The sequence below is a fragment of the Gymnoscopelus braueri genome (assembly GCF_963280865.1).
Source record: "Gymnoscopelus braueri genome assembly, chromosome: 20".
Classification (NCBI taxonomy): Eukaryota; Metazoa; Chordata; class Actinopteri; order Myctophiformes; family Myctophidae; genus Gymnoscopelus; species Gymnoscopelus braueri.
The window spans coordinates 12,341,503-12,364,330 of NC_137622.1; the positions used below are offsets into that span (position 1 = coordinate 12,341,503).

The 22,828-nt window shown below is 40.8% G+C and overlaps 1 protein-coding gene across 1 annotated transcript; it reads right to left on the minus strand.

The window, feature by feature from the left end:
- Window positions 1-73: 73 nt before the first annotated feature.
- On the minus strand, window positions 74-18,340 carry neil3 (nei-like DNA glycosylase 3). The gene is made up of 10 exons (XM_080415856.1): window positions 18,190-18,340; window positions 17,647-17,735; window positions 16,544-16,678; window positions 14,019-14,232; window positions 13,466-13,540; window positions 12,728-12,894; window positions 2,825-3,006; window positions 1,439-1,859; window positions 922-1,102; window positions 74-716 (listed from the first exon to the last, which is right to left on the minus strand). The coding sequence occupies exons 1-10, from the start codon at window positions 18,295-18,297 to the stop codon at window positions 534-536; spliced, it is 1,755 nt and encodes a 584-aa protein (XP_080271982.1). The 5' UTR covers window positions 18,298-18,340; the 3' UTR covers window positions 74-533.
- Between the last annotated feature and the right edge of the window lie 4,488 nt (window positions 18,341-22,828).

Here is a 22,828-nt window from a genome sequence, read left to right on the forward strand (position 1 = left end):
TGCTTCGGGGGGGGGGGGGGGGGGGGGGGGGGGGCGTGCCTGGAACAACATTGAGATGGGGGTCCGTGGCCAAATACATATCATTTTGTAAAATTTTTTTGTACATTTGTTGAATCCCCAAAAGCAAAGATTTGAGTTAAAGAGGTTTGCTTTAAAAAATATATTCAAAAGTTTAGGGAAAAAAAATCTAGATTTTTCAAAAAATTGCATATCTACAAGCTCATGGTGCGGCACTCGGTGCCGCACCATGTGAGCTTGAATATCTGCTATTTTTTGAATAGCCAAAGTATAAGATAATGGTTAAAGTGGTTAAAATCTAAAATGACAGATGCTTTCCCGGTCTTAATGGGTTAAGCACAGATAGGGAGGAGTGCTCAGGTAGCTTCATGACCATAGCAATCAGATGGTCACGCTCTCATTTGATGGCTTGAGTTCAGTTGAAAACAATTCACTCACTCTCCATACAGTACCTGCCTGATCCAAATTCAGGTTCGCAGCAGGGGACTGGTGGGTAAACCCAAAGCATGCAAGCGCTAACGGCCAGGGAGAATGGAGACCCCTGGTCCATTCTCAGCCCACTTGAAGAAGTCACACTGTTTGCCCTTTTTGAAGCTACAGGTGTAGAAGTTGCGTCCGTTATTGGGTCCCAGTTTCAGCACCGTCCGCATCAGGCAGCGTTTGCCATGGTGACATGTAGGGAAATGCAAGTCTGCCCACTGTTGAAAACGAATATAACCATTACCAGATCATTTGAAATTAATCTTTCATTAATAAACGAGACACATGATTACATTTTGGGTCTGAAATATGTCTCCCGTTGAGTGATATTTGTCTAATACTGTACGTATGTTTTCATTTTCTGCTAAAGCCACATTATTCCATAAAGATGTGTATAGCAGGTTTTATTCCGTTTTTTTTTACCTCAAAGAAGTTGCACTGTGTGTCTCTGGGGAGCGAACAGGTATAAAACTGTCGCCCTTTATTCTCGCCCTCTTTATGGACCTGTTTGAGGATGGCCGGCCGACGATGGGACACGCAGCAAGGGATGCTGGAACTGTGATTGGTAGCGCCACCTTCGTTCGGTGCATTGATTTGGTGTGATCTAACAAAATAATTGAAACGGTGTTATTAGTTTATGATAAATTCAACATGTTAGACAAGCGTTACTGTCATATGGTCGTATGCCTGTTAGCAAATGAAAAAACATTGCTTCAGCCGTGTGTTTTTTAAATGTGTGTGGTGGATGATGACCTGAGCACTTTCCTACTGCAGCCATTCATCAATCTGAAACTTCACTAACAATGCTTCTGCACATTAAAAATTCCACAGGCAGATACTTTTTCATCCCACTTATCCTTACCCCCCCTTTAAGTTGCAAAAACTTCTCTCATTATAAACTTTTATTCATGAATAACCAAGCGAGGGATCTACTACTCACCCTAAGTTGGGGGTTCCATTTCTAGCTTTGTTACTGGGAGAGGGACTGTGATCAATTCTCATTTTCTTGGAAGGGTGACTGTAGGAGGCCAGTGATTCCCCGTTGGACATTTCCATGCTTTGCTTCTGCCTGCCACCAGAGGCATAATTGGGGCTTGTTGTCCCTTGGCAGCCGCTGTATTTATACAAACCACCCTCCTCTGCCGCTGAGGAATTCAAATGGCCGGCGGCTGGGGAGCGAGAAACCGCGCTCACAGGCCTCTGCGTCTCGCTGAAGTCAGAGAAAAGCAGGGTGGTGGTCCCGAACACCGACCTCCAGTTGACTTTGCGCTCCTCTGGTGGTTTGGTGAAGGCAGTGCAGGGGTATTTAATCAAGTCTGTGGCGAAGGCCAGCGATTCCGAGCTAATGTCTCCTTTAGGGACTGTGGATGAGGGAGCCACAGCGAGACACGTTCAGCAACACGCCTCACTTTACAATAATGCATCGACTTGTCTCATAAAAATGCAAGTTGTTGTTGTTGTTACGTTTAAATGGTTAGGCTGGGCTTGCCATAACATTTCTGCCGTTAGCAGCAAACTGCTGTTGTGCAGTAAAATAAAACATGCCACACTATCTGTTGTGCTGATGATGCACACTCATCCAAAATGCTGTAAAATTTGCCCGTATAAAATACAACTCTGGAGGTAACAACACATTTTGATAGTAAATGCATTAAAACGCTAAATTAGAGTCACACAGGGAGACCATGGCTTAATGGTCAGTGTGCATTTCACACTTTACAGAAAGCAGTAACTTCAGACTAAATATTCCCCCTGACAAAGAATAATACCTCATATGACACCTACTGTACAGTATGGATGTTATGACAGTGGCTAGAGTATAATACACGGAGACACATCAACAATATAGAGCTGTACTATACGATGTTTACCAAATAAATGAAATATATTGCTTTGATTAGAATATTGCAATAAATATAGATCACCACACTCAAACAAACCTTTCTTCTAAGCATATGGAAGAAAATTTGTAACGTCGTCAAATATTGTCACACAATTGTTCATTTCGATTTTAGGGTGTTTTATTGTACTGCTGTACTGCTTCATGAATCTAATATAACAGGGGTTATTGTTCATAAAATAAAACGTTCATATATTGTCTAAGTCAATACTTTAGAGGCTAAAGTGGTAGACTATTGCAATATATAATACTACCCAATGTATTGTGCAGCCCTTGAAATGTAAATGAGTTACTGCACCACCCTGCAAAACTGCAGCTCAATTATTCACTTTACATGTCATGGTTCAAGTGCCACTACGGTACATACAGTACATGTATATATACAATCCTATTATAAAATAACTGTGACGGGAACATTGAACTTACTCTCAGGTCTAGGAGTGAGGCAGGCGTCGCAGGCCTTGGCTGCTGACTGGTTGATCAGTGTGCAGAGCTGACACGCCCACTCTTCTTCCTCCCTCTTTGCCACAAGATCACCGTTTCCATCTTTGTAGGCCCACCCAGAGCTCTGGGCCCACCCAATCAGGCTGTTCCTGGCTGGGAGCTTGCTGGGGGAAAAAAGGAAGATGACAACACTGATTAACCCATTGAATCCGGGAACACATCTACAAATGTCTTATAAATCCTAACAGTTGTCTGAAAACCGTATGTTTCTATATCAGTGGTTCTCAAACTTTTTCAAGTTATTAAGGACCCCCAAAATTATATGTCGTATCTTGTCATCTTCTAGGGATGGCTTTCCCAAGTGCAAATGTGTGCCAAGCACAATCTTTGTTTCATTATAAGCCAATCACCATGGACCCCCCCCCCCCCCCATCTGAAAATATTTTGTTCAAGGGACACCCCAGAAGCAACGATTTGAGTAAAAAAATTCCCCTTTAAAAACATGTATATTCAAATATTTGCACAAAATGTTCAAGATTCTTCAAAAATAATACTGAAGCAGATCTACAAGCTCATAGTGCGGCACAGAGTGCCACGCTATGAGCTTGTATATCTGCTATTTTTGAATAGCCAAAAGTATAAAATAATGGTTATAGCTAAAATCTAAAATGACACAGATGCGTTACCGGTCTTAATGGCTTAGCAATGTCATAATAGTCACTAGTAACAAGCTGAGGAGGAATTGACATAATTACAGTATAGCATGTAAAATCAGTGTTGGGCACACGCTTGGAAATAGTTTCAAACACCTTAAAAGGTGCTTCCACTTCCAGCACCGGACAGTTTCATTGACATTACCCTCCTGTGCAAAGCCACATATCAGGCCCCAAGGATTTTTTATTTTATTTGCCCTCAACAACATGTCTATTAACATAACGTTAATAGTTCAAATTGTCACGAAAAGAGAGCTGAGCCAGGAGGCAAAGCTCTCGATACACCGGTCTATCTTCATTCCTACTCTGGTCATGTGTCATCATGACCATGAGAACAAGATCGCGGATACACCCGGCCAAAATGAGTTCTCTCTGGAGGGTAAGTACATTTTATTTATATACCAATTCTCACAGAGAGAACACACACTATAGTGCTTAAAGTGCTTTACATACAATAGGAATAAAAACACAGCATGAAGCATTCAAATAATTGCAAATCAACAGAAACACAAATTGTGCAATTAATCTCAAGAAATAAAACAGCAGACACATTACACACAAAGAGACATTTCGCAAATGCTTTTAAACAGGCTCGCACCGCCTCCACTGAAACAGTTCATAGAGCGAAGGGAAAGTGGTGATAGAGCATCAAGGGCAACTACCAGAGGGGACTGATGTACCATTCAGACGTAGTGCGTTTGGTGAAACAGTCTTCTCTATTAGAGCCTCCCATCACTGGAATAGTCTCCCTACCGAAGTAAGAGAGACCACCAACTATTTTACCTTCTAATTCATCCTTCCATCCTTCAAGAGATGGCTTAAAGCTAACCAAATTTGTAATCATGGGTAATTATCAGCTCCATTTGTCACTGGTGTCATTTCTCATATTTCACCTTAATTGTTCTGTCTCCTGTACTATATCTAGTTGTCTTGTATTGTTTTGATGTCTGTTTTTGTATGGATAGTTATATAACCCCTTTTTAACAGCCTGCTCAGGGACAACAGATGAAAAATAGCTTTTGGCTAACTCTGGCTCATTTATGTGGATGTGAAAACTGACATGTTGATTAATGTGCACTGTCCCTGAAATAAATAAATAAACAGTAGTGTTTTTAGGTGGTTCTTTAAAATGTCCACAGAGGCTGCAGCTCTCAGGACCTGTGGAAGGGCAGTCCTAGTCTGGGAGCTACAGACTGAAAGGCTCCATCGCCTTTGGTTATGAATCTGGTACGAGGGATGACTAATAGGCCCTGGTCGGCTGACCTTAGCGTCCTGTAGCAAGTCAGTTCAATATTCTGGTGCTTGACCATACAGAGCTCTATGTGAGCACCAAGACCTTGAACCGAACCCTGAAAACAACAGGAAGCCAGTGCAAGGAGGTCAGGACTGGAGTAATGTGACACTTTCGGCTGGGCCTGGTTAAACATCTTGTGCATGGTTTTTGGCATGGTGCATATAGAAAAAGATAGAAAAAGTCAAAGGGAAGAAATGTGTATCGGGGTTGGAAACAAGGCCAGGGAGACGAACATGCTCACATAATTCTCCTGGCCATATGGCGAGTAATAGGCTTATGCCTGCTGTATTTTGCCAAATGTTGTGTCTTCATGCTCGTGTGCTTGTTCAATGTAGGGTGTGACAGCTTTATAAATCCAAAACCCTAATAACTATGGTTATAAGCCAATATAAATACTAAGTATTCCATTTATGCACAATATATTAATCATCAGCAGTGCAGCGTAGGGAATCATGACATTGGAAGAAGCACCGAATAAAAAAGATGCACGTCCTTGTATGTAGTGCATTATGAAGGCCTTGAGCTGCTGACTTTGCGCAAGGCCTTGGATATCTCCTAGAAGATGGTGCTGCAGCCAAATAACCAATGAATATCTGGGATTTTTAAATCAGTGGCATTGGCCAATGGCCGTGCCCATGTGGCCAATTAACAAAACCTAGTGATTCCCCATGTCAATTCAGCATTTTGAGGCCTGTCAGTGGCTACTATTAACACTAGAAAAAGTATTTTAATTTGCCAGGTATGTTTGCACACATCAGGAATTCATCTCTGTGTGATTGATGCATTAGAGGCCGTGCCCATCGAGGCGGTTTTCCCCCAGCTGAAAATACCAAGGTGCTTGCTTTGAAAATGCTTCCGAACACTCGGGTCGAAGATATTTCGGCTCTCAGCAAGCAAAGACAAACGGCACACATGAACGAGCAAACACAAAATAAATGCTCAGCAGCACCTCATCACGCTGCTGGGGTTTCCAAAAACGCTCAGGAGGGGAAAAAAAGAACTGGGGGTCATTGAAATGAAAAATTGCATTACAGCAGGATTGTGGTGGTAGTCCAAGGGGGATCAGTGAGGGGCAGGGGGCTTGTTTGTGAGCGCCACTGCCATGGTGAAGAAACTGTGATGGTGTTCCATAGTGGTCATGAGAGACGCTACCTCCTGCCACATAGATGGAATAGTTATCTCACTGGATCTTTCTTTCACTTCCAAGTCCTGGAGCAATCCACATCTAGTCCTCTATGAACCAGATGATGATGGATGCGGTGAGGATGGACTCAAACGCTGGCCATGTAGAATTGGACCATCATTTTCTGTGGCAGATTGAATTTCTTCAGCTGCAGCAGGAAGATCATCCCTCGTTAAGACCATTGAATTTCAATGACTCCATGTGAACAGGAAACGCGTGACACCTTCATACAGTTATGTTTCCGGTTGAAATCTGTTGCTGAGTCAATCAAACGATGCTCTGGGAAACTGAATCAGGAAAAGGAAACGGGTACGCCACTTTCTGGAAACCAGGAACTACAGTTATGCACAGAGCCTAGTGCCAGATTTTCCACTTGCACACGGGAGTGGAATACCAGTTACCGACTGGATGGATTGTGATTAAATTTGCAGAGAACATTCATGCTCCCTAGGGAATGATTCCAACTGATCCCAAAATCAGCCTTTCATCCAGCATCACCCTTGGTCCAAAAGGCACTTCATGTTTTGATCCTTCAGTGATCAAAGCCCCCCCACCCAGCCCCCATTCTGGCACTAATAATCTTTTCCTTTTTTCTATTTTTTGATTCACTAGTGAGTGTGAAGCTCTAAGGATGGCAATGTCAGTCAGTCACCATGACTGAAATTTCCTTCGGGATCAATGAAGTATCCATCGATCCAATTCAGGTTGCCTCTTTCCACTCCTATATTTTGGTTTCATGTCAGCTTACAGGGGGATGTGAAACCTAACCAATATAAAAAGGAAGTTAATTCACAGGGGGAATAAACCAGCTTACAGTCAATAAAAATATATTCCGGGTCAGGAGAACAAGTTTGTAACATCACGTTCACATCAGTACACCAACACTGATTTATACAAAAACGAATCCGCCACAATCTTTTGTTTTCTTTGAACCGTGGCCTGCACATAACACTCATTTCTAATATACCCGTAACCCCAATGCGAACAAGTGAACATTGAATCGCTTCCTGTACCGTCAAACAACCTGTCCTAACCAGCTCTGTGCATCAATGATCATGGCGAGCAATGTTTCACTTGCTTCATTTCTATTCTTACAATGTTTCGCATACATTGGGTACTAGGGAAACTAAAATAGAAAGGAGTTGAAATAAAAGGTTTTCAGGCAGCTCAGCTGTATCTGGGCCCATGTCCTGAGAGAAACAAGGCCCCTTCCAAAAACTGAAATAGAAAAGAGTTGAAACAAAAAAGGTTTTCCTGCAACTCGGCTGTACCTGAGGGCATTTCATAAGAGAAACAAGGCCCTTCCAGAAGCTGAAATATATTTGAAAAAGAGTTGAAATAAAGGTTTTCAGGCAGCTCAGCTGCACCTGGGCCCATATCCTGAGAGAAACACGGCCCTTTCCTCATCTCTGTATCTCTCCAAACAAAGTTTGTCCATCCATCTTTTTGATTCATAATTAAGCAATATTACACGAGAGGGTGTGCTTTACCGTCATTATTGGCACGACAGTGATGCGGTCAGGAACTGTAAACATTACTTATGAATGCTCCCAAATTAATATGCATTTGGCCTCGGAACCCCATCTGAAGAGATTTTCGGCCAGGGAGATTTGTGTTTAATAAATAGATTTTTGGGCGGTGAAACCGCCCCTATAAGTGAGATTTGGAAAAATGTACATTTTCCTGCGCTGTGATCTGGGCCCAGGAAATTTGTACAATTATCCTGCGCTGTGATTGGCCAATCACAGTCTATTCAGGACTGTGATTGGCCAGTGTCACATGACACATGTGCATAGCCCTATATAAGAAACCATAACTTGAAAAAAACCAAAAATTTGTTTTTTTCAAGTTATGGTTTTGTCCAGATAGGTTTTGTCCATCATAAAGAGTGTTTCAATAAATGTATTTATCTTTTGTACATGATTGGTTGACTCCATTCAGTATTGTGATTAGCTAGCAAGACACCGCCCACTTCACACAGGGTGTGATTTTTTTCATATAGCCAAAGTCTAAGTTTTTGCTCTTTTTGATAAACCACACCCTGTCATGTAATATTAGGATTATACAACAGTTACCAATAATAAAACATATATATATAAAATCAGAAAAAATATATACCGGTAATCAGAATGTATTCATAATGTGGGGAAACAGTGGAAAAAACACAAAAGTGAAAAGAGGAACATGATTACTAAAATCTAGACAAGATCTTCGTACATGTAATCAGGTAGCTTCAATCACGGGCAATTTTCTAAACGTTGTGGAATAAATTGTATTGGAGCATATGAGTGTGGAGATTTCTTTATGATCATTTCTAACCCAGCACCACAAAAAAGTGATGTGCATATTTTATTAGCTTTTGTATTAAAATAATCCTTACGTTCTCATATTAGATTTTTATATGTCATGCATCTTTAGTTCTATACATTATGAATTTTCTAAATATTGAAATATCTTTATATTTTCTATCTTTTACAGACACGGAGTGGCACAGTTTGACGCTATTCTACTTGGTCTAGTGATCATTGGATCATCAGTATCATCCTCACGCTTCATGCACTTAAGTGAGCTGTCCAAGTTCAAGTAACAACCCCATTTTTAAATCAATTACATTCAGCTAGTTCATATGCTCTCCCAGGAGTTGGCCTCACTGGTACTTCACCAATTCTGCAATCTCCCAGACCAATACTTCTGCATCCTCTGGTGACTCATTCAGTTTTATGAACACCTTAGTTTCTTGTCCATGTTCTGTTCTGATCTTGTTTTCTTTTCTTGTTTTGAGCCCGTCTGGCAAAGTCAGCATTCATCTTCTTTGTCGTACAGTACATGCTTGATCCCTTCAGCTTTCTTCCCTGCCCAAGTAGTGTGTTTTTCAGTTTTCTGTTCACGAAGTGAATTATCCACTTGAACCGCAGCATCCATATTCTGTGGGGAACATTAGCAGCCAATCTACAAGCTCACAACGTGGCGCGTTGTGTCGCGTTTACTTTTTGGTGAAGAGATTTGGTGTAGACAGAGAAAACAGACTTGAGTTACAACTGTACTTGGATTGCTTTTTCCTAAGAATAGAGTTTAAGTAGTTATTACAGCCGTTTTCTTGCTTATGTCTTCGGGGAGAAGATGACGCCCCTCAATATGCTAGCTGTACATGGACATGCCCTTGCTGTCAAAAGATGCAATCACCTGTTAAAAGGATCCCTGGCTAATAAGCCTTAATACATTATAATTGCCCTCTATAATAAAACATTAAAAAACCTTCAATATTTTTTTTCTTTTAGAAAGAGTTCATCTTTTACTCAAGGGGCACAACGCCCGTTGCAAGTTGATGATGTCATTTGTCCATGTGTGGTCCAGCCCTATGGACTGTATGGAATGCAGGTGCTAATAAAAACATAATTAATATATCATTTTGATGCTCATATTAACTCTTTGACTGCGGACGACGCGATAACGCGTCAAGTGCTACTTTGTCCAGTTGGCCGTCGACGCGCTCGACGCGCTGGACGCGCGTTCATTGTTTAATCTCTGATTGCGCTATGCTGCTTAATATTCAATGTTATTCTCGAGTTCCACTTACTTCACGGACATCTGCATCCGGTTTCATGGCCTGGATTCCGTTTCCGGTTTTTGATTTTTTTCCCCAGTCATTTTCGTCCAAAATAGGTAAATAAACGGGTTTTCACACGGTATAACGGACAAACGGACAGCTTCTCTTCTATAATCTATGGTCTGGGTGACGATCAGTCATCGCCGTCGTGTCTCACAACGTAATTTTCGCTGATCAAAACAATCTGGGTGACGTCACATCCGTTTTCATGTTTTTCCTTGTCTAATCTATGAAGAAGGGTGAGAGAGACCCAACGACATGATCTAGCTGTCATGTGCTGCTCCCTGGTGGCGGATTTGTGCTGGGTCTTTACATTATGTGTCCTTAAATTATTTTCATGAGAAAAATTCAAAATAAAAAAATAAAAAAACACGAAAATTGCTGGCACTGGGGGAGTACTTTATGAAAATACTCTGGCAGTCAAAGAGTTAAGTTAACCTTTGGTATTAAGTATTACGTGTTTTTTTGTTATGCTTAGGTTAAGTACGATTGTTTATTGGACCACGCATGGACCAATGACATCATCAACTTGCGACGGGCTTTGTCCCCCTTGAGTAAAAGGTTTAAGGCGTTTTTCATGTTAGTTACAGAGGGCAATTTTTTAAGGCATATAAGGCCAGGGATCCATTTACCCATCAAATCCGGGAAAGCATCCGTGTAACTTTATACTTTGGCTATCCAAAAATAGCAGATATACAAGCTCATAGCGCGTCACTTCGCGCCACAACATGAGCTTGCAGATCTACTATTTTTTTTTAATTGTGAAAATCTTTGAATATATATACATTTTAAAGCGGAAATGTTTAACTCAAATATTTGCTTCTGGGGGTCCCTGGAACAAAATATTTTGAGATGGGGCTCAGCAGCCAAAATTCATATCATTTTGGGGGTCCTTGACATGAAAAGGTTTGAGAACCACCGATATAGTTTTCAAGAAAGAAAGACTTTTTTTTAGAATCGGCCTCAGGTCTTAATGGGTTAAAGGGAGTGTAGTTGGTGTCTCGTCTCCCGCCCGCTGATAATTATGTCGTTCATGCAGGAGTACCGTTCCAAGTCCGATACTCGACATCCCAAGAGGCCATTCGATGTTTTGTCTTTTCTCCCATCAAATCCATTATCATTTTCTCGAGATCTAGATTGTTGCAATCTCTTTCGACATAAAGGTCAGCCATTGCGTTACGTACTCTACCTCCTCGACCATTTGTTGAACATTTCTTTTATGACATGACCACTTGAAAAACAAGTGTGATGTAACTTCAACTTCCAGATCACCTTTATTCACGTTGGCAAACAGCTTGTAGGGATGCCACAATCTGACCTTGAGCCAATTCGAATATTCGACAGCCCTGGCGATTATTATTCGATTATTCGACGGCACCGTAACCCCCCCCCCCCCAATGATTTAAAAATGATTTTTTTTTTTAGGATGCAGGCCACCGGGAATAGTCCCGGTCCTTCCGACGGCCAATCCGGCCCTGAGTGTGTGGCTGCAGCAGCACTCTGAGTCTGCACAGACAGCGCAGCTGGCTTCCTCCACTTTACAGTAAAACAAACTGTGGCCATTTACAATTATTAAGACTATAATATTACTATTATTAGTATTAGCATATATTTTGATTGAAACTAAGGCATAAAAAACTTAAAAAAAAAAAAAAAAAATTAATTAATTAATAAAAATTAAAAAAAAATAAAAATTAAAATCGATTTTTAAAAATCATATTCGATTATGGAGACTGTAACGAATATTCGAAAATTCGAATAATCGGTGGCATCCCTAACAGCTTGCCAATAAAATGTTGTATTCTAACAAACTGAATCGAATATAACCAACATAAATAAACAAAGAAATACCTAAAGCTGTGCTCTGTAAAGAGATAAAGGCCATGGGAAGAAAACTGAAAGTTTTGTTTGAACTGAAGACAAGAGCACTCAAAGTAGAGATAAATCTGATAATGCAGCATGTGACATCACTCCATCCCGTCATGTTTGCATTCTGACACAATGCTAGACAATGTTTGACAAGTATTCAAAAGCTGAAAAAGTCAGCAGACATGGAGCAGAGGAAAGGCGGTGTTGGCTCACCACAAATTAGAAAACGGAGGGGGAAAAAAAGAAAAGAAAAAGAAAACATCCCCTTCACAGATTGTCTTCTCAGCTGTGTGACGCCTTCGCAAAGCTCTGCTCAAACACAACCCAGCAGGCTCTGAGCTCACACCATGTCTGCCACACACTGCCTCTAATATGCACATTAATTTCCACTCATTACTATTCTCTCACAAAGTTGAGGTGGGAAATGGAGAACGTGACATCTCTTGCCATATTGTGTGTAGGAAGTAATATTTCCTCCACAAATATGCCTAAAGCCCTAATTATACTTACTTTGTCGTACGACGGCATCAGGAGCCGAAAATAGCTGATCTATGAGCTCATACATCTGCTATTTTAGCTCACAGATTTGCAAATCTTCAATTTTTGGTCCGAGATGTACAGCTGAACATACATTTGCCATAAGATTCCCCATGACATGCATGACCAACCTAATTGACCAAGCTGGATTTCTAGAGCCAGTTTGTGTTTCTCCAGACCCAACTTCTCCCCCTGTGCTAGTAATCCATCTTATCTTATCCCTCACATGCTGTAGCTGTGGTGATATTATTTAAACGATTCAGCCCTGTAAGAAAAAACTCTCAATACATTCTCCATCTCCATACAGAGGACTCAGGACTGTTGAAGACCAGTCTCTATTTAATGTGGCCTTTAGATGAGACACGCCATAGGTATGAATTGAACGTGTAAATCCAGCTGCTGCAACCAGCCCCAGGCTTGTACCCCTTAATAATTGTTGCTTGTGGTGAATCTAGGACCTGTTTATTTGTTTTAAGTCATTGTGGATAACAGAATTAAAATGTCTAGAATTTTAAGTTGAAGATAAATAACTGGGTATTGAATAAATATGATACCTGGTATTTGTTATCAAATCAGATGTTTTTGGGGGGCTATTCAAAATAAAAAATTCTACCCCAAATTGATTATTAAAACCGATTACATTTGATCGATTAAATTGATCACCCCTAGTTTCCATGTGTACCTGATGTCAACTTCACCGGGGTCATCGGTCTGACAGCGGGGACAGAAGTAGGTCATCCTGCTGTTGTCTCCAAGACGACAGACTGTGACGGTTGCTGAGCAGCGTCCACAACGAGGCCTTTTGTAAACTCTGTAATGTTTGTTCAGAGGAGCGCCGGACTTACGACACTGATGGAGACCGGAAGAGAGGAAAAAGAAAGAAAAACTACTTGAAAAGCCTCTTCAAACTACATCTTCAAACTGCTGCAATCATTTCTTTACCTAAGTCTGCCCAGTTATGCATTTCTTTTTCTAGGGACAGAAATAGGGCTATTTTCATAATTGATTAATCTATCCATTATTTTGAGGATTACATGATAAATATATCTGATCAATTTAGACCATAACTAATGAAGTACAAACGTTATCTGAACCCAAACAGACACATTGAAATTGCTTCGTTGTTTACCCAGCTGTCAAAACAAAAACAAAAATTAAACAGCCAAAAAATAAAGCTAATCAGCTTTCCTACAGTCTCTCTCTCCTACACTACCTCTCAGCTCTCCTTCTGTCTGTCTTTTCTACACCATCTCCCTCTCTGCTTTCCTAGTCCGTCTCCTTCGATGCTTCCCTTTCAGCTTTCCAATTGTCTGTCTCTCCTACGCTGTCCCCCTCTCAGCTTTCCTACTGCCGGTCTCAATAAAAAAATATATATAACAATGGTTGGGCTGAATAACACAGCAAACAGAAAATGTCCAACCTTATAAAAGAGAAGGGTGAAATCTCTTGTCATCTTCACCAGGTGGCGGACCTGTTCGTCTGTCAGATGGTCAGCCTGAGTGTAATATACAGTTAACAGTTCCTGCAGTCAGTTGAGTAACCGGAAAGTCTTCAGTTACAAAATACATGACATTTAGCACAAAACAATGAAGTACATGAACAAATAAAGATGATACATGGCATTAATTAAAAAGAAGTTAATAAGAAGCAAATATAAATAAGACATGTTTTATAACAGCTCATCTTTTATCTAGACGATTACTGATTGCTACTGAAGCATTACTGATGATGCTTGAGTAAGTCGAGTCAAATTACATGTATTTATACAGCACATTTCATATGACAAGCTCATCAGGGGGTGAACTCCAAAGGCTAAAGGACCTGTATTTTACACAGACATGCACTCAAACTGGTGCAACACATTAGCCACTAACACAACACGTGGGAGGTCCTCTACAGGGAAGGCACCTTGGAATTTCCTTGTTATTTTTCTGTTCCTCCAACTAAACACCATCCATCACGCTGGCTTGTACCTTCACGGCTGGGTGGAGGCCGCAGTCAAACAGGGCCTCGTTCTTAATAATGTTCCCCACTCCTGGCAGCACGGACTGGTCGAGGAGGACGTCGCAGAGCATCCTGCCGCGCTGACTCTTCACCACGTCCCCCGCACGGGAGGCGCTGAACTTGGAGGAGCACACGTCCAGACTCTCCATGGACCTCACCCTCTGTCCACTGTCCTCCGTCAGCCTGCCAGGACCACAAGTTTAGAAGATGCCGACACATGCCTAATTTATACTCTGTCACACAACTGTGTGTGTGTGTGTGTGTGTGTGTGTGTGTGTGTGTGTGTGTGTGTGTGTGTGTGTGTGTGTGTGTGTGTGTGTGTGTGTGTGTGTGTGTGTGTGTGTGTGTGTGTTAGTGATGAGCGGGTCGACCCGTAACCCGCGGGACCCGCGGGTCAACCCGCGGCGCGGGTAGGTCGAGTCAGGATTTCAGAGAAAATTATGCGGGCTGAGGGTGAGCGGGTCAGCCGCTCTCCACGAAAAAAAAAAAAAAAACCCCTATTTTGACCAACATGCTTGTTTATTCAGCCCATGACAATGTTGTGCTACTGTAGACATTTAAAGGGACTTTGGGTACTTAAAAGAGCGCTATATAATATATATATATATTCCCACCGCGGGTCGCGGGGCGGGTTGAGCCATAGATTTATATATGGGTTCGCGGGGCGGGTTGAGGCGGGTCGCGTTCCGTCGCGGGTTGGGGCGGGGCGGGTCATGAAAAAACCCGACCCGCACATCACTAGTGTGTGTGTGTGTGTGTGTGTGTGTGTGTGTGTGTGTGTGTGTGTGTGTGTGTGTGTGATTGAATGACATTCTTATTGAAATAGGTATAAATACAATAAAATACACACATGAATCCAAAGAATAAACACAATAAAGCACAAACACGTATTTCCATTATGGTCCGCTGGTGGAGGTGTGTGTGTGTGTGTGTGTGTGTGTGTGTGTGTGTGTGTGTGTGTGAGAGTGTGACAGTGTGTGTGTGACAGTGTGTGTGTGTGTGTGTGTGTGTGTGTGTGTGTGTGTGTGTGTGTGTGTGTGTGTGTGTGAGTGATAAGAGGTGGGGGGTTTGCAGGGGGAATTAATACAATAAAACAAAAACAAGCAAAAAATAAATTAAAATAGTATTTCAGTTATGCTCAAATACATTAAATATTAACTGAAAATGGGGAACCTGCTGTTCTTTTCAGCAAACGGACACCATCATGCGATAAGAGTATAAATTCAGCTTGAGAGTTAGGAGGGACATACAAGACAGAGGAAGGCCTGCAGGTCTGCTTTTAAATATCAGTTAAACCCATCTTTTCTCCTTGGCCTTTGAATCCATTTGATAGCTATTTTATCATGATACATTGTGTATTGATCTATGTTTTAATTTATATTATTATGTCCACTATAATTTGTAGCTTGTTTTAATGTTACAATGGTGTGTTTTAAATGTGCATTATAAATATAGTTGACTTGCAGGTTACAGAAAAGCTGCTTTGTTGGTTTAAACTTTAAAGCGACCGGAAATTGCTGAGACATTCTGTATGGGGGAAAGTGAGAGAAATACTCTCAACAACTGTGGTGTCATTGAGCTTTCCCCACCAATTAGTCTTATAGCAAGGTGGGGCAGGGGAGCATGATTTGCAACACAGATTTGCCTACCAGGGCTGGCAATATCTCCTGCCATTTTTCACATAGAAAATAAAATTGCAAATAGCAATTGATTCCCCTTTGATTCAACTCATCACGAAACCAGTAAAGTTGCCAACGTAATTGTTGGTAGCCGACTAGCCGTTATATGACATCCTCACACACTGCACGAGCAAGGGCCAAAAAAATAAAAGGAAAAAAAGCTTATCATGGCAAAGGATTTTGCCACGTTTATGCAGTGACATGGAAATAAAGACCGCTGAGAGGGAGAATCTGCCAGTGCATCAGAAAAATAAAAAGCCTCTGCAGATTAGTTTGGCCCCGCTCGGTTGTGATTGGATTTCGCTGCCCCCGATGTTGTGGGGCACCAAACCGGGCCCGGCCGGTATGCAAATATGGGCCGGGTTTATCACCAGAGGAATTTATTTAATCAGCCCCTTGGAAATGCAGGTTCGACACAGAGATTCCAGAGGCAGACTAATATCTACGCAGTGATATTAGTCTGGCCATGCCAGGCTGAGAGGGAGACAGTGTAGTAGAGACAGACAGCAGGAGGCTGAGAAGGAGACGGTGCAGGAGAAGACAGAGAGTAGGAAAGCTGAGAGGGACACAGACTGTATTTGATTATGATGTAACACAGTGAGAGGGTGCCATCTGCTCTTGTAACCAAACAGGGATCAAAAAGCTAAATCTACTGTCAGAAACGCAACAGTTAAGCCGACACTCTCAACGGCATTTAAAGTCCCCGTCTGATGCAGGACTCGTGCGGCGTTGAGCAATTGAATGAGACCTCACCTCGCCCCCACCCCACCCTTCATGTGTCATTTCTACCTAGCCTAGACTGGTGGCCCCGTTACCTGATTTCCACAGCGCTGTCAAAGAAGCAGATGACATCGTTAGTCAAGTGGACCACCAGCGCCGGAGGAGAGCTTTTACCATCTTTCCTCTCTGCAGGATTTATACGCATCGATCCATTCATCCCGAAGTGCACTCTGAATCACAGAAACATGTGTAGAAAGAGATAGAGGGAGAGAGAGTGAGTGATGCAGAGATAGAGAGACATAGAGAGAGGCAGAGACAACAGAACTAAGTATGTTGTTCACACATACAAGGAATTAGTCTTGCTACAGTAGGCTACTCTTTATGTTCACATGAAAACACAACGACGAAATAATATAATTTAAATGATATATTAATACAAAATATGTACCTGTTGGTATAACTATAAAAAGGTATTATTCGTATCCTGTAGTTAAGTATTTTTTGCAGTTGTTGTACACAGTATGAGCTTGTAGAATAGCTGATAATTTATTTTATTAAAAAAAAAAAACAGGGCTGAAGTAGTTAACTCTTTAATAACCATGTTTGTTTTCAAATGTCCTTTTATTATGTGTTCCTTCTGTACTGTCTGTTGTGTAAAGCACTGTTTCCCAAACAGTGGGTCGGGACCCATCTTTGAGTCACGGACCAATTTTTATGGGTCGCGAGAAAATGTCTCCTTTTTTCCGTTTCCTACGTCTAAAAAAATACATACATATTGTTTCAAAAGATTTAAAAAGTTTAAACAAAAACAATCACAACTTTTCATCAATTAAAAATATTCCAACATTTTTCAAAAGTATTTCATAAATAAACTAATTTTTTTTTTATAATTTCCATAAATAATAGTAAAAAAAAAAGTTTAAGAAGTAGTGAAAATAGCAGATCTACAAGCTCGAAATTACAATCTGAGCAAAAATGGACAAGAGGGCCGGGCCGCATCGTGCGGGCACCCTAGGCTCAATGCCAGCTTGACAGCGTGACGGGGGTTCGAATCCCGATGACCTTTGCTGCGTGTCACCCCCCATCTCTCTCCCCATTTCCTGTCAGTCTACTGTCCTATCAATAAAGGCATAAAAGCCCAAAAATAAATCTTTGGAAAAGAAAAAGTGCACAAGAGTTGAAAGTACACTATAGTTACCTTAGAGCTCTGTGGCCAAAATACATGAACAGCTCCTTTCCTAAGGTTTCAACACCGCTGTACTGACAACCTACAAACACATGGAAGCTCTGTGGAGAGTAAACACAATGTTAGTAATCAGCAGACAACATTAATTACATATATATTATAATACACACAGACACATGCGTACTCTGTGTGTGTGTGTGTGTGTGTGTGTGTGTGTGTGTGTGTGTGTGTGTGTGTGTGTGTGTGTGTGTGTGTGTGTGTGTGTGTGTGTTGTCTCTCTCTCTCTCCCTCTCTGTATCTCTTTAGTAGCTATAGACCCCTTAACAGACGACGTCACACTGGTTGCAAGCGTCATACTGGTTGCAAATGAAACCCATGAAACAATCACCTGTGCATCCAGTCTCAATGTTGGTAAACAAATAATTGGTCTATTCTGTCTAAACACACGTCATCTCACTCACAGACTTGCGCGTGTGCGAGGAGTTAGTCATTTCCATATGAATTAAAGAACATTACATTATTACATAATACAGATACAGTAGCTTCCATAACTACCTGAGACGTGGTGGTCAAAGCTCCTCGGACTTCCTTCACTGTCTGTCCCTTCTGGACCTTTGAACGGACCTTCTCTCCGTTCAACGTGCATCCCGGCCCTTCCACCATTTTAACCTTTTAAAAAGCGTTTAAGAACAATGTTTTTAAAGTGTAAAATAGACTAAAAAACATGAGTTGACCCGCCATTCATTTCAAGTTCGCGCAGCCGCAATGCGGGTTTTGCATGTGGTATTTTATTTTGCCATGCGCATGAAAGGCAGGATTATACACGCCGCTGTATAGATGGGTTTCCGCGCGACGTCATCACAGAGCAGAGTGTGCGATCTGCGCATGCGGGAGGTAGAACGACCCGGAAGTGCCATTCACTCTATTGTTATTTTCGGGATTTAGATAGGCATAATGCTGCTATTATAGGCATAATAGGCATAATGCTGCTATTATATACAGACAGATCCAACTTCCGACAAATCATTTTTATTGATTAAAGAAGATATTACAAACTGCATCATTTAATCTACTTTCATTAAACCCGGTGAAGACCATTTATTTTATCAATGTACAATTGCCAGAGCTGCTGCGGGTAATAGCGCCCTCTACAGGCTCTTCCCTCCACTGCGCGCGCATCATCCTCTCATGTTTACCAACGGGAAACCCATCTATAGCTCCGAGATGAGGTCCCGCTGCGTAGGGGGCCGGCAGAGTGCGACACCGGCGAATATTTTCCGCACATCGTATCTAAAAAGTAAAGGTATTCCCCTTTGCTCTCAGATGTTTGACATTTTAGCGGTCAAGAAAATGTAACCGACGGGTTGAAACAAGCGTTTAAATCGCTTATTTAGTCAGCCTGTGCCATGTTTTCCCAATGCAAGCTTAACGGGAGCAGTACTGCGTATGCGTACAGGGGTTGACTGGCCACAGGCTGACTAAAAAAGCGATTTAAACGCTTGTTTCAACCCGTCGGTTATATTTTCTTGACCGCTAACATTCAAAATATTTCAGAGCAGGTGGGCGACCTTTACTTTTAGATACGATGTGCGGAAAAGGGTAAGAATCAATGATATGGGCCAATATTCGCCGGTGTCAGCCGCACTCTGCCGGCACCCGACGCTGTGGAACCTCATCTCGGAGCAGAGGGAGAGGTTCCGATTGGAGCTATTACTTCTTTAATTTCACATAAGGTTAGTTGTAGCAGTGGTGTAAAGTAACCAAGTAGGCTACTACTGTACAGTTTAGGTATTTTTTACTTTACTGGAGTATTTTCTAATTTTCAGTACTTTTACTTCTACTCCACTACATCTCAGAGATGTACACTACAATTATTTGAAAACTTTATTATTAAAGTTTATTTATTATTACAAAACATACATTAACCACTTGTACATTTCGGGCTTTTGAAAATAGCCGATCCAGAGGCTCACATACGCCATGGCATTGTGAGCTTGTAGATCTGCTATTTTTGTGAAACTGACATTCTGCATAATGACTACTTTCTACTTTTGGTACTTTAAGTACATTTTGATAGCAATACTTTTCTACTTTTACCTAATTGTGATTACCAGACCTTTACTTGTAACAGAACAGAGTATTCCTACATTGCAGTATTGATACTTTCACTTAAATAAAAAATGTAGTACTTTTTCCACCACTGCCTATACGTGTCATATTTTAAAATATGTTTATCAACGTTCCAACACCAGAATACTAGCTGAGTACTAGGTGAGTGATTGTTGAACTTGAATATCAAAGAGGGCCGTCATTATAATAGGCTCTGTTAAAAGGTGTCTAATATTTATTTTATCAGGCAAAAAGTACTCAATGCAACATATCTCCATACACAGTATCCCATAGTCCGGAGGGACGGCTATGCTATGATTGGCCCCCTTTGCAGACGTGTTTATGAATATTAATGTTATTGTAGGCCTATCCCAGAGTCATATGGCCTACCCCTGTGCTCAAAATCATGGTGATTATTAGCCATGCTTGGCTATAATCTTTTTAACACATTATTTGGTGTGTATAATAATTTGATGCATGATGTAAAACTGCAGTTAAACAGCAGTTAATGTTGGAGTTAATATCTCTACCTCTTTGAAGATCTCCAACCCAGAAAAAAAAGTACTCACATTTTTTACTTAAGTAAAATCAAAGTAAGGCATCAAAATGAACTTAAAGTACCAAACGTAAAAGTAGTCATATGCAGAATGTTCCATTTCACAAGTGTTCAAAATGTATACAAATCTTTTGAAAATAGCAGATCTACAAGCTCACAACGCATCGCTTTGCGATGCGTTGTGAGCTTGTAGATCTGCTATTTTCAAATAGCCAATTGGGATAAAGTGGTTAATGCGTGTTTTGTAATAATAATAAAAAATTACAAAGTAACTAGTAACTAAAGTTTTCAAATAATTGTAGTGGAGTAAAAAGTACAATATTTGCCTCTGAGATGTAGTGGAGTAGAAGTGAAAGTACTGAAAATTGAAAATAATCCAGTGAAGTAAAAAATCCTCAAATTTGTACTTAAATACAGTAGTGAGTACATGTACTTAGTTACTTTCCACCAGTGAAAACAGGCTGCCTCTCCCTGCCACTGTATAGCTACTGTCCACATATTAGATTATCACACTGTTGGACAAGCTGGGTTGTGACAGTCAGTCTGGGACAAACTTCGATCTACATCAATAATGAAAAGACTGTTTTATCAACCACCACCTGTGCTTAGTTCAGCAGAATTTAACTGATTCGTACATCATCATCCATCAAGCATGATGTCTCCTTCAACCAATTAAACAAGACATTATTGCAAACTGTGCTGCTGCTAAAAAGTAAAGTATACAAAAGTTAAACCGTGAACACCAGCTGCTCTCAGTTCTGTTAAATCAACATTTAAAGCTCTAACACAATTTTCTCTTGCAGGCTTTCTCTGTTAAAGTTGCCTCTAACATCTTGTACAACACTTCTCCCTGCTGGACATCTAAGGCTACTTCCCATAGGAGAGCTATGGTATACAGTGGTTCTCAAAGTGGTTTCTGGGGGTTCTCCAGTGGTGTAAAGTAACTAAGTACATTTACTCAAGTACTGTACAATTTTGAGGTATTTTTTACTTTACTGGAGTATATACATTTTTCGATACTTTTACTTTTACTTCACTACATCTCAGAGACAAATATTGTACTTTTACTCCACTACAATTATTTGAAAACTTTAGTTACTAGTTACTTTGTAGGTTTAGATTATTATTACAAAACATACATTAACAACTTCAGCCCTAAATTTTGTCTATTTGAAAATATCTACATTTGAAAACTTGTGAAATGGGACATTCTGCATAATGACTTTTACTTGTAACAGAGTGTTTCTACATTGCTCCTATGCTTGCTCTATGTATTACTGGTTTCCTTAACCATGGTATCTTACCAGATTCCATGTTAGCGGTACTACTTGTGCCAGTTATTAAGGACAAAGCTGGGAAAATAAATAGCATTGATAATTACAGACCCATTGCTTTAGCTAGTATACTCTCCAAAGTATTGGAGAAAATCCTGTTGGACAGACTGGATAGGTATATTACCACAGCTGACAACCAGTTTGGATTTAAAAGGAAACATGGCACTGATATGTGTATTTTTGCTTTAAAGGACATTATTGCAAAATATAGAAGCCAGAATTCCACCATGTTTCTGTGTTTTATTGATGCTTCTAGGGCATTTGACCGGTTGAATCATTTCAAGTTATTTGACAAAATGTGCCAAAGAGGGGTACCCAAGTACATTATAAGGATACTAGCCTTTTGGTATGCACATCAGACTATGCAGGTGAAGTGGGGAAATACTGTGTCCGAACATTTCTATGTTGGTAATGGTGTTAAGCAAGGGGGGATTTTATCTCCTCTATTATTTAATTTATACATGGATGGGCTGTCTAGGAAACTGAACCAGTGTAAAACTGGATGTGTCATAGGTGACTCTGTAGTCAACCACCTTATGTATGCAGATGATTTGATTATCTTTTCCCCGTACAGTGCAGGCTTACAACAGCTTCTCAGGGTTTGCTCCCAGTATGGCATTGATTTTAATATTAAATATAATGCCAAGAAGAGTAGCATCATGATTGTGCGAAGTAAAGATGATAAAAAGGCAGTATTTCCTAATTTTATTCTCAGTAGCAACATACTACTTGTGTGCAGTGAGATTAAGTACCTAGGACACTGTATATCCGATGATCTCTCTGATGACAAAGACATCCATAGACAAAGATGCAAACTGTATGCCCAGGCAAACATACTAATGCGGAAATTTCACAAATGCTCTGTACATGTCAAGGTATCACTCTTTAAAGCATTCTGTACACCATTGTATACGGCTCACTTATGGAGTAACTACAAAGCTAGCAGCATGCGAAAACTAAAAGTAGCATATAATGATGCTCTACGGTTGCTGGTGAGGGTACCAAGATGGCACAGTGCCAGCCAGCTGTTTGTAAACCTGGGGGTACCTACCTGTCAAGCCCTGTTAAGAAATTTAATGTACAAATTCATATGTCGTCTTGAAAAGTCTGACAATCATGTTATTAAGATTTTAATTAACCCTGTCAAAAGTTCTACTCGGTACTCTTCCACGATATGGAGACATTGGCGTAACAG

Bases quoted from the DNA above. Each gene is read 5' to 3' on its own strand.
- neil3 (XM_080415856.1), bottom strand. From the start codon at position 18,297: ATGGTGGAAGGGCCGGGATGCACGTTGAACGGAGAGAAGGTCCGTTCA. The intron at 13,541-14,018 runs GTACAAGCCAGC...TATTACACTCAG, and splicing joins GCCTCCACCCAGCCGTGAAG to GCTGACCATCTGACAGACGA. The intron at 1,103-1,438 runs GTGAGTAGTAGA...TTATTTTGTTAG, and splicing joins AATGGAACCCCCAACTTAGG to ATCACACCAAATCAATGCAC.